Source organism: Notolepis coatsorum (assembly GCF_963971535.1).
Source record: "Notolepis coatsorum genome assembly, chromosome: 3".
NCBI lineage: Eukaryota > Metazoa > Chordata > Actinopteri > Aulopiformes > Paralepididae > Notolepis > Notolepis coatsorum.
Window position 1 is genome coordinate 164,475,848 of NC_140167.1, and position 15,459 is coordinate 164,491,306.

Genomic DNA, 15,459 nt, shown 5'->3' on the forward strand with positions numbered 1-15,459 from the left:
ACTTGGACTTGAGCCTTTTGACTTGAAAAGACTTGATACCTCCCCCCATGCCCAACGATTAAAAATTAACGTTATTAAATGTATATATATTAATTCATTTTGCGCGAATCCACACTTCATTTCCCAGATCCACTGGCACTTTGTTTTCAAACAATCCGACCAATCACGTTGCGCGAGCGATCCACAATCAGGAAATAAAACACAGCCGAGTTCACTCATTCAGAATGGCGCATCCAGTTGGAAACGTAAAATGTTACACAGGATTGTTGCGTTTGGATATAAAAACTATTCCGTGATAAACAAAAAACGAATCGCAGTATGCAAAACGTGCGGTTCGAGGATCACAGACGGAGACGCAACAACGTCCAACTTCGTTCGACACTTAAAGCTTCACAAAGATCGGTAAGTGAATGAGAACTTTATTTAACAGATTGCAGAATGGGTACAATACAGTACAGCTCAATACACACAATTTGTTAAGGGGATGCAGACCAGAGAAATACTTTCGTCTTGTTTACATCAGGGTCCCCCATTTTCAATTCATCATGACATTTATGATAAGTAACTTGGCTTGCTAGCTAGTAGCTACAGTTAAATCAATGAGCCATCGACAACGTAACATGGCAAACATGCTAACGTTATCACACTCTTCATAAATGTATCACACTTTTTTAGACTCTTTTTGTATCACAAACAGTACTGTAAATGGCCAGGACACAAGATGGAATCACTGCCCCCTTTTCAGATCCAGTCTACCTCAAAGCAGCGGCCTTGGATCCAGCCTTTTCTCTGATGTGGGTGGAGCACCATGTGCTGGTCAATCATGAGGTCAAAGCAGAGGTGGCACAAACAGTGAAAGGTAAGTGTTATTGAGTTTAATGTAACTTTTTTCCCCTCATTTGATTATGAATTATGATATTATAAACTAAAGGACTGCAACAATAATACTTTTAAGTTTAACCCACTGCATCACCAACACTCTTAATAGTAATAAGGGCTCTTTTGTTTCTGCTATGCTTTTACATGTTTTGCCAGAACTGATCCTGCGTGATGCTGCAGAGACTGAGCCACCTGTGCCTCGTGTTGATGAGGATGAGGGAGAGCGAGAGGACCAGACCCGTGGACAAGTGGGAGGCCTGTTTGCTGCATACCATAAGAGGCAGAAGAAGGATGTTGGGACCACTCCAGCACTACAGCTAAGTCACTACTTTGACATATCCAAAGGACAGAACGCCCTCTTGTTCTGGGCAATGAACATGAGGACTCTTCCTTCACTGTTCCGAGTGGCCATCAGGGTCTTGGCAGTGCCTGCCTCCAGTGCTCCGGTGGAGCGGGTTTTCAGCCATGGTGGTATCATACTGCGGCCCCATCGTGCACAAATGAGTGACAGACTTTTGGTCTTTTGCAAATGCAATGCTAGGTCCTAGGATAACAGAAAAAGCACAACCCTTCCCCCCCACACACACACACACACACACACACACACACACACACACACACACACACACACACACACACACACACACACACACAGGCCTGTAATGTGTGTGAGGTTAAGACAGACTGTGTTACATACAGTGTTTACCTGAGTTTATCATCAGCAAACCTCATCATCATGACTCCATGTCACACGGCATACGTATGGCTTTAATTGTTTGCTTATATTTATTTTTTTATTGTTTTGCTGTGGGTATTTCATTTATACCCTTTTGGTTTGCTGTGGTTATTTTATGTTGCATGGTTTTCTATATAGTGTTTTAAATAGAGTTAATTGCTGTGCGTGGCTTTATTTGCATGCAGTTTGAAATGTACACACAGTCTCCATGAATCAGGTTATCTGGGATCTGCATGCTTTTTCTCATACAATTGGAGGCCTACTTGAAGGTCATAGCAGTTTTTTGATGTGCCTTATAATAAATGTAACTTTATGGCAGGAATTTGTTTTAGGTGTCTAGAGTATATCATTAGAGAAAGAGGGACAGAGAAAATAGGAGTTGGTTAGTGTGGTATGGGGGGGGGGGGGGTTCATTGATACCTTTTGAATGAAAATACATTTTATTTGGAAAATAAGATAAAATGCTGCTTCTTTGTTTGCACTACTTGTTTTTTTATTAAGTTCAGTCACACTTGTTTTAACAGACCTTTTTACTAAATGATTGTAATTACTAATTACAATAATTTAGTCAAAGGTCTGTTAAAACAAGTATGACTGAACTTAATAAAAAAAACAAGTAGTGCAAACAAAGAAGCAGCATTTTATCTTTTCCACACACACACACACACACAGGCCTGTAATGTGTGTGAGGTTAAGACAGACTGTGTTACATACAGTGTTTACAGTGTTTACCTGAGTTTATCATCTGCAAACCTCATCATAATGACTCCATGTCACACGGCATACGTATGGCTTTAATTGTTTGCCTATATTTATTTTTTTATTGTTTTGCTGTGGGTATTTCATTTATACCCTTTTGGTTTGCTGTGGTTATTTTATGTTGCATGGTTTTGTATATAGTGTTTTAAATAGAGTTAATTGCTGTGCGTGGCTTTATTTGCATGCAGTTTGAAATGTACACACACAGTCTCCATGAATCAGGTTATCTGGGATCTGCATGCTTTTTCTCATACATTTCAGGCCGGTGTTCAAATTGGAGGCCTACTTGAAGGTCATAGCAGTTTTTTGATGTGCCTTATAATAAATGTAACTTTATGGCAGGAATTTGTTTTAGGTGTCTAGAGTATATCATTAGAGAAAGAGGGACAGAGAAAATAGGAGTTGGTTAGTGTGGTATGGGGGGGGGGGGGGTTCATTGATACATTTTGAATGAAAATACATTTTATTAGGAAAATAAGATAAAATGCTGCTTCTTTGTTTGCACTACTTGTTTTTTTTATTAAGTTCAGTCACACTTGTTTTAACAGACCTTTGACTAAATGATTGTAATTAGCCTATATGACAGTTTTATTTTGTTGTCATATTGATGTTCTCATTTTTTATAAAAGACAAGCGAATCTTTCTAATCTTCTAGTCAAAACTGATTTTCCCATAAGGAAACCCACTCATTTTATGTCCAACATCCCAGATGGTAATTTCCCCTGTCAAGCCTGTGTACAATGTCAAGGCATGATCAAAGATAAATTCTACACACACCCAATAACGGCCAAACGTATACCCGTTAAAGGACGTATTACGTGTAATTCCTCAAATCTGGTGTATCTGCTGAAATGTCTGTGTAATTTTTCTTATGTGGGTAAAACAACAAGAGATTTTAAATCGAGAATCAGTGAACATAAATGTTCAGTTAGAAATTCAGATGTCGAGTCTTCGGTAGCTAGACATTTTTCTAAATGCAAACATGCCGTTAATGATCTCAAATACATGGGACTCGAGTTAGTCCACAGGCCCTCTAGAGGGGGAGACAGGCACAAGTTATTATTGCAACGTGAATGTTATTATATTCATTTGTTCAATTGCATTGAACCAAGGGGAATGAATGAAGAGAACGTGTTAACCTGTTTCCTTTAAGTGCCTTGCACCATCATTATTTTTTCATGATTAATTATGATTGTTTTTATGTATGAGGTATGGTTTTCCAAGGTTGCTCATATGAGAATTTTTGTTTTGTAAATACGGTAAGGGGCTTATCTATTTAGCCCTAGAAACTAGGGGCAAGATGTATTTTGTTTCTGGTAATTTTGTAATTTTGGTATATATGTATATTTTGTATTTAGGAATAGACTTTAGTTGACCAGCAATCCCAGGCACACCTGTGTTTTGATGTCATTTCCTGCCTATCCCGGTATATAACCACCATTTTGTCACATTGAACACTGCTAGTAGTAACAAATCAGTTCCGAAACATGTATGTTTCAGGCTGCCATTAAAACTTTTGAATCTGAGAGTGCTGGTCCAGCTTCCAACTGTTCTCATGGCTACCCATGTATTTCCATGGAAGTTTATTTGGAAAGTAATAAAATACAAATAAAAAAATAACATTCATGCATTACATTGTGTAAATGTAATATATTATTACTCTGGTAATTAAAATTGTACTACATTTGGTGAAGCTTGCATTATGACTTGTTTAGGACTCGAAACTCAAAGGTTAGGACTTGGGACTCGACTTGGGACTTGTCAGTCTTGACTTGGGACTTGACTCGGGACTTGCCTGTCTTGACTTGGGACTTGACTCGGGACTTGAGTACCAAGACTTGAGACTGACTTGAGACTTGCAAAACAATGACTTGGTCCCACCTCTGCCTTCAACCACAACTTCATTTTATATAGCGCCTTTCAAGGGACCCAAGGTGAACATGAACAACTCTCCCAAAATCTGAAAACCAAAGTGATGAAACCCAATCTTGTGAAGTCTGAAACTGCTGCCCTCTGCTAACAATCCCTAACAAGTTAACCACAGCCTTCCTGACAAGATTCTGTTCTGTGAGAGAGCTGGACTTCAATCTATAAATAGAAAAAGAGAAGATACTCATCTGTAATGTAATAGCGCATCTTGAATAAACAATAAAACTATATCTACCCATAGAAGGAAAAGTCATGATAGACCTTCAACCACAACTTCATTTTATATAGCGCCTTTCAAGGGACCCAAGGTCTCTTTACATAGGGGGGGGGGGGGGGGGGGGGATTACAAAGTAACTGACAGTGGACAGACACAATACTTGTTTTTTTGTAAATCTGGTATGTCATAAATGTATAGATGTAGCAGTACTGTCTATCTGTATGTCATGTATGTCATATATGTTATGAATTGAAAATGGGGGACCCTGATGTAAACAAGACGAGAGTCTTTCTCTGGTCTGCATCCCCTTAACAATTGTGTGTATTGAGCTTTACTGTATTGTACCCATTCTGCAATCTGTTAATACAATTTTCAAACACACACACACACACACACACACACACACACACACACACACACACACACACACACACACACACACACACACACACACACACACACACTCACACAAAAAACACACACTCAGAAAAAACACACACACACTCACACAAAACACTCAATTTCAGAGAATTTTTTTACGATCTCACTCGTCTGTCCCTTAACCCCTGCTGACCTCTCCGTCCTTCTCAGGTGTGCGGCACCCCCTGCACCCCCTCCCAGTGTGAAGCCGGAGAGCTGTGTCCCCCTCCAGAGGGAGCGCCCCTGTGTGGCCGCTGGGGAAGAGGGCCGTCAACGACACGGAGGAGGTCAAGGAGCGACTGGAGAAGCTGAACGACAGAATCACAGAGAGTGAGGAACAGGTATAATAATAATAAACGTTATTTGTATAGCACCTTTCATACAAGAATTGCAGCTCAAAGTGCTTCACAGCAGCAAAAAAGACATAAGATGACCACAAAACTGTTAGATCAAGAGCAATGCTATATTTTATTTTATTATTAATTTAATATTTTTATTTTTATTTTTAACTGTTTTAACCCTGTAGCACTTTGGGATCCTAGTGAACGAAAAGTGCAATACAAATACAATTTATTATTATTATTAGGGATGTCCGATATTATCGGCCGATATCGGCATTAAAATGTGATATCGGAAAATATCGGTATCGGTTTTCAAAAATCTTACCCAGGCAAGCAAGTAAGAACAAATTCTGATTTTATTTATTGTCAAAAGTATGCATAATGTTGTGTTAATTCCACAACAAGAGATATGTAATGTTATACAACGGCATGCAAATTTCTCGATTCTGATTTGCTGAAACAGTCCATTTACACGTATGTATAGGGCACAATCCACGCTCCTGGTCCCAGGACCCGCCCACAACCAAATCACATCACTCCGCCCTGCTGATTCTTCGGAGAAAACAAGATGGCGGACAATAATCTTTAACAAATGGATATGTTGATAGCGTCATAACGACTAAATATAAAGCGATTCTGTCACGGCGAATGTCTTAGTCCTTTAAACAATGTTGGATGATGGGCGGCTACGTGGCGTAGTGGGCAAGGCACTCGCCACGAAATGCTGGAGACGCTGGGCTCGTCAGTTCGAGCCCAGCGCTCCACATTTGCTTTCAGTTTAGCTGGTCGTCCACAGTAATACACATTGGCCGTATTACGGGGAGGGAAACTGAAGGGTGGGGATCGGGCGTTGTGGACAGCGACTCCCACAGGTCGGTTGGTGCGCCTGCGCAGTAGAATCAGGAAGTGTCGGGGGCAGCGTGAGCCTTCCACGTGTTACTCCTCGCCACTGAGAGATCGAGCTGCGCAGGTGAAAAGATGCGACTGCTGTTACCTCAAGTACCGGAGGGGACTTGTGCTATGTATGACTTAGTCCACATTGCAGCCGGCTTGTGGGAGGCAAGAAACAGCGTCCATGACAGGGGAGGGTTGAATTGGATGATACGAAATTGGGATGGGAGAAAATATAGAAAAATGGGAGAAAAAGTGGATAAAAAAAAAAAAACAATGTTGGATGATGTAATTGATGGGTCATGAGTTATTATAGAACAAAAGAAAAATCGTGGATTGATTGATTGATTATTTGCAATTTTATTTTTAATTTCTTCTTCCTTCCCCCTGACTGCAGCGCTCACTCTCACACTGTCCGACGCTGGCGTACCCACCCACCCCCCCCCCCCCCCCCCCACACACACACACACACACACACTCCTGTCTGCAACGGCAGGGGAGAGTCAGACTGAGAGAGAAGCAGCTGAGTGCTGCGCTGTTTTAAGTGAGCATGGTCTATTGAATTGGTTGATTGCTAATTTTATTACTGTACGCCTGGTTTCCAACTGGTTAAGTTTAGGCCCTCTAAAGTAGGTTTAAAAAAATAGAGCGAAAACTTTTTAATTTGTTTTACCTACTTTCTATAGAAGCATCTAAGAATGAAGTTCTATAGAAAGTAGGTCTGCATACCCTTAACAATTGTGTGTATTGAGCCGTACTGTATTGTACCCATTCTGCATCTGGTAATAAAATGTTCAATCAATCATTCCAATAACACACAGTTGGATGTGTTAGTTTGTTGGATCCGTCGGCTGCGCCTCGGGCCTAACGACCACCCCTAGGCATGGTTTATTGTTCACAAACCACTTCTGCGCGTGATGTAATGCTTAAATACAACTGCCACATTCATCCAACCTTATTGCTATACAATAAACACACATTAATCGAAGATTTATTGAGAAAACCATCCGCCAGAAAAAGTTGTTCCCACAAGTTACAACAACAAAAAAGACAAGTTGCCTCCATGTGGAAGCAGCTCGGAAGTGCATCCAACCAACTAACACATCCAACTGTGTTATTGGAATGATTGAGAGAAGTTGCCTCCATGTGGAAGCAGCTTGGAAGTGCATCCAACCAACTAACACATCCAACTGTGTGTTATTGGAATGATTGAGAGAAGTTGCCTCCATGTGGAAGCAGCTCGGAAGTGCATCCAACGGATCCAACAAACTAACACATCCAACTGCCTTTCAACTAAGTCATCCAACCAACTAACACATCCAACTGCCTTTCAACTAAGACATCGAACCAACTAACGCATCCAACTGCCTTTCAACTAAGACATCCAACCAACTAACACATCCAACTTTTCTTTAGTTTTTAATTATGAAGTTAGTGGTTGTTATTGGAATGATTGATTGATTGATTGAAAATGTTATTACCAGATGCAGAATGGGTACAATACAGTACGGCTCAATACACACAATTGTTAAGGGGATGCAGACCTACTTTCTATAGAACTTCATTCTTAGATGGTTCTATAGAAAGTAGGTAAAACAAATTAAAACGTTTTCTTTGCCCTATAGGAAAAAAAAGTTTTCTTCGCCCTTTTTTTTTTTTTAAACCTACTTTAGAGGGCCTAAACTTAACCAGTTCGAAACCAAGCATACAGTAATACAATTAGCAATCAACTCAATAGGCCATGCTCACTTAGAACAGCGCAGCACTCGGCTGCTTCTACAGTCTGACTCTCCCCCGCCGTTGCAGACAGGAGTGTGTGTGGGGGGGGGGGGGGGGGGGGTGTGGGTGTGCCAGACAGTGTCAGGGGGAAGGAAGAGAAAAATTCAAAAAAATTGCAAATAATCAATCAATCAATCCGCGATTTTTCTTTTGTTCCACAATGATTCATGACCCATAGATTACACAATCCAACATTGTGTAAGAGACTAAGACATTCGCCGTGACAGAATCTGTTTATATTTAGTCGTTATGACGCTATCAACATATCCATTTGTATAGATTATTGTCCCCTCTCGTCTCCTCCGCTCCCTCTACAAAGTCGAACAGCGGAGTGATGTGATTCGGTTGTGAGCGGGTCCTGGGACCAGGAGCGTGGAATTGTGAAGAATACATATGTGTAAAATGACTGTTTCAGCCAATCAGAATCGAGAAATTTGCATGCCGTTGTATAATGCTTAATTAATTACCTGAAATTATTCCGTTTTGGGGGGGGGGGGGGGGGCCTGCATCGGTATCGGTTGATATCGGTATCGGAAATTAAGAGTTGGACAATATCGGTATATCTGTAAAAAAGCCAATATCAAGCATCCCTAATTATTATTATTATTATTTATGTAATAAGTATCAAAATAGAACATTAAATCACATAGTTCTTCACATTAGGATCTAACATCCCAATGGGCCTCTTTGTTTACGGTTTGATACATTTAAAAAAAGACTAATAAAAGGGTAAAATAGAGTAGACAGAAGTGAGAGTGCAATAGCGCAGTGCAATACAATTGTTAGTAAAATAGAATAGACGGAGTATAATAGTGCAGTTCTGAACTAGTGTTTAAACATTTTAAAACAGTGTTTCCTCCTGTTTGATACCCACACAGTTTAAAACCGGACAGTATAACTAGAGCGCCCTCTTCAGTCATTCAGCAGAAGTGCTGTAGTCACGGACAAACACACATACAAATGATATAATTTCCAACCAGAAATACAAAGCTAATATGGACCCAGTGTTTAATATTATTGTGTATATACTGTTTACTTTTACTCTTACTTATAGGATACATTCAGTCAGATTAAAATTATTTGTATAATACAACCAATAGGACATAGAACCTCATCTGCACCTTTTGTTTACACTGTTTATTTTACTCATGTTTATTAATTTATATTGTTTGCACCGTTTATTTTATATTCAGATAAAATTGTATTGCGTATAATTATGTGAATAGAATAGATACATGTAGTAAGCATATGTGAATAGAATAGATACATGTAGTAAGCATATATGTGAATAGTATAAAAGTACTTAACCCAGCAGTGAACTAGAACAGGCATGGTTTAGACCAGGGGTAGGCAACCCTAGGCACGTGTGCCCGCATAGGCACGCGGGGGCATTTTCATTGGCATAGGGGGCAGCATTAAAAAAGAAGATTTTTTTTTAAAAAAAATTCGTTTTTTTTTTTTTGCTTTGAAATATTATAGTGAAATATTTTGCACTGTTCTCGCATTTATCTTGTTGAAATCCTCCCACAGGTTCTTTTTTGTAAGTCTACTGTTTTGCACACCCCTATGACAGCTATACAGCTGTTCCCATGGTGCTCAGCTGTCAGCAGTCAGCTGGCCTCCCTTGCCTGCGCGCAGTTCCCAGGTAATCACACAGTGCTGCGGTTGCATTCTGTATGTGCCGTCTTGGCGTCTTTCATGATGGCAACCCCCGCTAAGAAAGTTAAAGCAAAGGAAATTCGGGCATTCCTGCCCTCGTGAACAGACGACTACGGGTTTGTGTGTCAGAAGGACCGTGCTGTGTGTACTTTATGTTTAGAAAATGTAGTTTGCAGAACGTCAGGTGTGAAACGCCATTTTGAGACAAAGCATCAAAAAAGTTTCAAAGATCAGGCGGATAAGGCAGAATCGATTAAACCTGCCGTGGCCAGGTATGGAAAGCAAACCAGCACCCTCAAAGTGTTCACGACTGCTAAAAACCACGCAACTGAAGCAAGCTATCGCATTGCTCATTGCATTGCGAAATGTGGAAAGCCATTCACTGATGGCGAGTATATCAAGGAGGCTTTTCTCTGTAGCTCAGATGTTTTGTTTGAAGGCTTGCTAAACAAAGAGACAAATCAAATCAAGGATAAAAGATATCCCCATGTCAGCTTGAAGTGTCGAGCGACGCATCAACGAAATGTCAGAAAATATCAGAACAGCAAACGGCTGGATTAAAAGATGCTCCGGTGTGCAGCTTAAAGTGACCAACTACAGCCCCCAGATAACGGAGCTCAGTAAAGCAAAACTGTTTGTCTGCATTGCACCCCCACCCCAACTCAGATTTAGGGTTGATACAACCATCATAATAATATTGTTAATAATAACAATAATGATGTAATAATGTAAAATGCGTCTCCTAAATGCGTCCGGCCACTCGCATATCGTCGCGGGACTCTAGCCACACACCGTGGATATGGATCGCTGCCATAACTCAATAATCGACATGATTTGGGCGTGTATTAGTATTATACAAACCGGAAATGGATCGACTCGATCCCCATCAAATAACTGGGATCTTTTTGCTCCAGTCTCATTGCCCAACGGTAAGAGGAGGCTGCCGTGACTTTCAGCCTGATTGTTTATTATTATCCATGCAAACTGCTCTGATCTATATATCACCCATACTACATAAAGCATTTAACGACTATCACAAAATTATAAACGACCCCCCCCCCCCCCCCCCTCCGTTCATCCGCGAATGATCAGTCATAACGTTTAGGACCATGTACAGTTGACATTTTTAATATAGCGTGGATCAGCAACAAACGGCATTTGATAATCTATATATGCATTTATGCCTATATCTCACGTTCTAGGAATTACTGCAGAAAACAATAAAAACATATTTATATTCTAGACGGTATTTTCGTATGAATGTGTGAATGAAAAAGTAAAACGTTCCTACATCCTGAACGATAGATAATCGATGTTGAATGGGCCATAGTAATGTCAATTTAGCAATACAATTTAAAAAGTTATAGCCCTGCAAAGAAGGTGAACATCTCCATAGACTTACAGTACTGGCAGAGAATGGTATAAGATGCTGAAAGTGCATGGCAGGGAATGTGTTAAGAATACCTGATTATGAGAAACATTTCTTACGATGCATGGAATATTGTTGAGGCACACAGCATGTGAGGTGCAGGAACATTTAGATTAATATTTGAGAGAGCACATAGCGAGTCGAGGTCAGGTTGACACAGAATGTTGTAGCCATTGAGTCATCACAGGAGAGGGTGGTTGTCAACAACGCGCCAAGCGCGTCATCTATTGCTGCCTGTAGCCCAGAGTCAGAGCAGCTGTCTGTATCTGAGAATAACACAATGGATAGGGTTCTGAGATTGTTAGAAATGGCTTTAGGCAACAACACTCAGTCTGTACAAAATGGCCCCCATAAGCAATTCCCCAAACATTCTCAAGAATGTCAGGTTTGTGGCAGCTTGGAGCACAACACTAGGACACACTGTAGGACGCACAAGCTGTGCTTCAAGTGTCTCTGTCCAGGGCATATCGGTATCTACTGTGGGCAGACCACTCATAGACAGTCTCCTGGTCAGAGGCAGGCTGGTCCTTCTCAGGAAAACTAGACGGCCCCCATTCAAAGGAGGACAATGTGGGCCTCTGTGGTTTTTCCTCTAATTGTAATGATGATATTCAGTCTGTGTATACGTCTGTTTGTGAAGCAGCACCCAAAGACAAAACAGTGATTTTTCAGAATGTGACAAGAACATCCAAGAGTGACAGTTTGTTTTTCACCACTGTATTAGCAGGAGACAAGGTTGAGTTAACTTACAGGGGATGTTGGATAGTGGGTCCATGGGCAGTGGCACAGTTATATAATTTGTACCAAAGAGAACAAAATAAAGTTAAGAAACTTAAATAAACAATAAACCAGACCTCACAGAAGGCGCATCTAACAGTCACGGTGGCTCTTTCCAGTGTCTTACTCTGAGACGTGGACTGTCCTCACTACTGACGTCCAATTCTGCCCTATTTCAAACCTTTATTTATACTCGAAAGGCAACTGAGTTTGCCCTCATTTGCAGTTACGTAGAGTGTACAGTAGTAGTACATACAGAAATGATCGAGCGACACAAAGAATCACACGGCATATCAAAGCATAACGATAAGACAACAAGTAAGGATAACAATTAAATTAAAACATGTACAACTTGATTGACAAAGGTTGGAGATCAAGGTTTTAAACTCTGCAAGCAACAGAGGGGAGAATCTCGAGGTTTATGGACTGTTGGAGTTCATTCTATATGAGCTATAGAGACATCAATATATGCACATTTATGTGGGGTTTATTAAAAAAAAATTATATAAATGCATTAAACTAAGCCCTATATTCCGTGTATGGATACAGTTGTTAATTCACTTTGATCCGGCTGTTCCACATACTTATTTTAAGCCATTCCGCTATGCAGTCTATAATGGATGACAGTGGGGCGAGCGGGTGACTGGTAATCTTAAGGTTCCCGGTTCGATTCCGGCCCCCCCTCGAGCAGCATGCCGAAGTGTCCTTGAGCAAGACACTTAACTGTCTTAACCAATAACTGCTGCCGACGAGCAGGTTGGCACCTTGGATGGTCGCCTCTGCTGTCTGTGTGTGAATGTGTGAGTGAAATGGGTGAATGTGAGGAATAAATTGTAAAGCGCTTTGGATAAAAGCTGTTATATAAAAATAAACGCAGTCCATAATGGACCCGTCTGTTTCACAGGTGGTGTTGGTTTATATAGAATGACCTGCACCCTCCCTCCCTCAAAGCTTTAGAGAGGATCTATTATAGCAGGACCATCATCTCCCGTCTGTTGCTTTTTGGCCAAACAGGTCACAGAATCCATATTTATTCATGATATGATCAGGTTTCATAGTCATATTTTATGTCGATGGGACATATATTATTGAGTGATGTTCTATCGTCCTCAGTCTGTCCCTCTCTGAGTGCCACGAATGGAGAGATAAGATAAGATAATATACGATATTCCTTTATTGATCCCTGTGGGGAAATTCAGGCATCATAGCAGCATGGGGGGGGGGGCGGTACAGGTCGTATGGGCAGAGTAAAAATAAACGGTATAAACTATATAATTAACTCTGAATATAGAAATAAGATAAACATAAACATGTAGTGTAAAGGTGCAGATGAGGGTCTGTGTGCCATATTGCTAGATGCAGTAACAAGTGAAGAATTTGAAAGCAACAGTAGGTCTTTCTTGGGTCACATGGGTGTAACGGGAGAGGAGAGGAACCCATGTCTTCCAACATGAATCGGAAACAAAACAGGGGTATGCTGCTTATGGCAGTGAAAACCCTATGGCTACACTCTCAAATCACTAATTGCCTTTGCAATTAATATATAACTTGTAATATTACAATACTAATATAATATTGTGTAAGAGTAGCCCGTCTCTAGCCCACATTGGCATGGGAATCATTTCAATATTTCTTTGCCATTAATATAAACTGTTCATTGGCTTCATGTGAACTCCACGGCGGCGTCAGCAGCAAATGAGACGCGGATGTCATCAACATGTAGATTAGAGCGTTTCAAGGAGATTATCACTGGTGACGCTGCCCCGCGAGTATTAGTGCTGTGCGACCGCTGCGTGTCTGTCAGTTCAGACCAGGCTCCCAGTACAGACCAGACCAGGCGACCCGCACTCTACATCTCCCAGTAGGTACAGACCAGACCAGGCGACCCACGCTCTACAGCTCCCAGTACAGACCAGACCAGGTGACCCGCACTCTACAGCTCCCAGTACAGACAAGACCAGGCGACCCGCACTCTACAGCTCCCAGACAGTACAGACAGTTAAATACGGACCGTGCACCTGACCAAAGTGAAGATGGACAATCACGAACAAAGCACTCAGATGGAACCACTGCTGCCGCCGGTAAAGAGCTTTTTCTCTTATTCTATTCAGCGGGCAGGACACGGTGCACCTCATTAGCATGTCACATTGCTGAATTGGAATTGAGGAGTGCATATACGCCATTGCAAAAAAGTAGCCCATCACGATAGTAATTCTAGTTTTACCACGGTATCGGTCATCGTAGCCTATATTCTATCATGGTAAAAGTCATGCTCGCACCACGGTGCGACTTTAGTTCTTAAATTGACCTAATAATGGTGTAAAATCCAATGTAAACCATGATACTTATGGTATTGGCATCGTTCTATTGGTCACTAAATGGTTATTTAAATTATGACTAAACATTTTGGATGTAATAAAATATCAATATAATTCTATGTATCATTAAAAACATTTATATTTGAAAAAATAAAAGTGTCACATTTTGCAGACAAACGTGAAGAGAGAGAGAGAAACCAGTGAACTGTTCTTTCTTAGAGTATAATATTGTAGTCAGTTAATGTGGCAAAGCCGTTATGTGGCAAATACTAATGTACGTAGCTGTATGTATAATCTTGTTAACAAAATCATTCTTTGTTTTATTCATATGCAGAAATACAATTAAAACACACACACTTAGTCTGTCTTTAGAGGATTAACAAGTATGTCTTTACGAATAACAAGTCTGTCTTTTTTAGAGGAATAACGTTCTCTATTTTCAAAGGCTTCCGCTCCATGAACAAACTTTACAATATTCATGCCCCCCCTTTACAAAACTCATGCCCCCCTTCGGCCCTATCTGTGCACGCCACACTGGCCTTTATTGTCTCTCTCTCTCCAGACCACAGATTGTAGAGGACATTAACTTATCAAAAAAAACTTCTCATCATAGTACAATATAAAGTAGTAGCAGTACATTTTTATTTATTTTTTTATAATTCACAGAATGCCTTAGCTCACTGGACTACCACACAGCCACACTGTAGTTCATTTTCAAAGGTTATATTTGACCTTATATTGTCTGTAACCACCAAACATAAAATTATTGTGTCTTACTGAAAAGTAAATGAACATAAAGTGGATGGACTAACAAAGAAATTGCTGACCATTTTCATTAAAATAAAATACAGTATTCTATTTCCAAAATACATCTATAACATTATATCACCTGTATCCTATGTGTCCAAGATGCGTTTGATCTTATTATATCACCTGTATCCTATGTGAAGATGTGTCTGATCTTATATCACCTGTATCCTATGTGTCTAAGATGTGTCTGATCTTATATCACCTGTATCCTCTGTGTCTAAGATGTGTCTGATCTTATATCACCTGTATCCTATGTGTCTAATCTTATATCACCTGTATCCTATGTGTCTAAGATGTGTTTGATCTTATATCACCTGTATCCTGTGTCTAAGATGTGTCTGATCTTATATTACCTGTATCCTGTGTCTAAGATGTGTCTGATCTTATATCACCTGTATCCTGTGTCTAAGATGTGTAGGCTCTATATGCTCAACAATGCTGTGGCTCTAGTACTTAGCCTGTCTGACAGTTCAAACTACTTCAGAGTATTAAGCAAGTCAACACAGTGGTTCAGT

General features: G+C 40.4%; 1 protein-coding gene across 1 annotated transcript in view; it reads left to right on the top strand.

The window, feature by feature from the left end:
* Nucleotides 1-705: 705 nt before the first annotated feature.
* Nucleotides 706-15,459, top strand: part of slc4a10b (solute carrier family 4 member 10b) — a gene marked incomplete at both ends in the record, with an annotated part of 308,140 nt that continues 293,386 nt past the window's right edge. The window contains 3 exons of the mRNA XM_084311423.1: nt 706-859; nt 1,036-1,138; nt 5,173-5,281. Of these exons, the coding sequence (XP_084167549.1) occupies nt 706-859; nt 1,036-1,138; nt 5,173-5,281 (366 nt within the window). The remainder of the gene's footprint in view (nt 860-1,035; nt 1,139-5,172; nt 5,282-15,459) is intronic.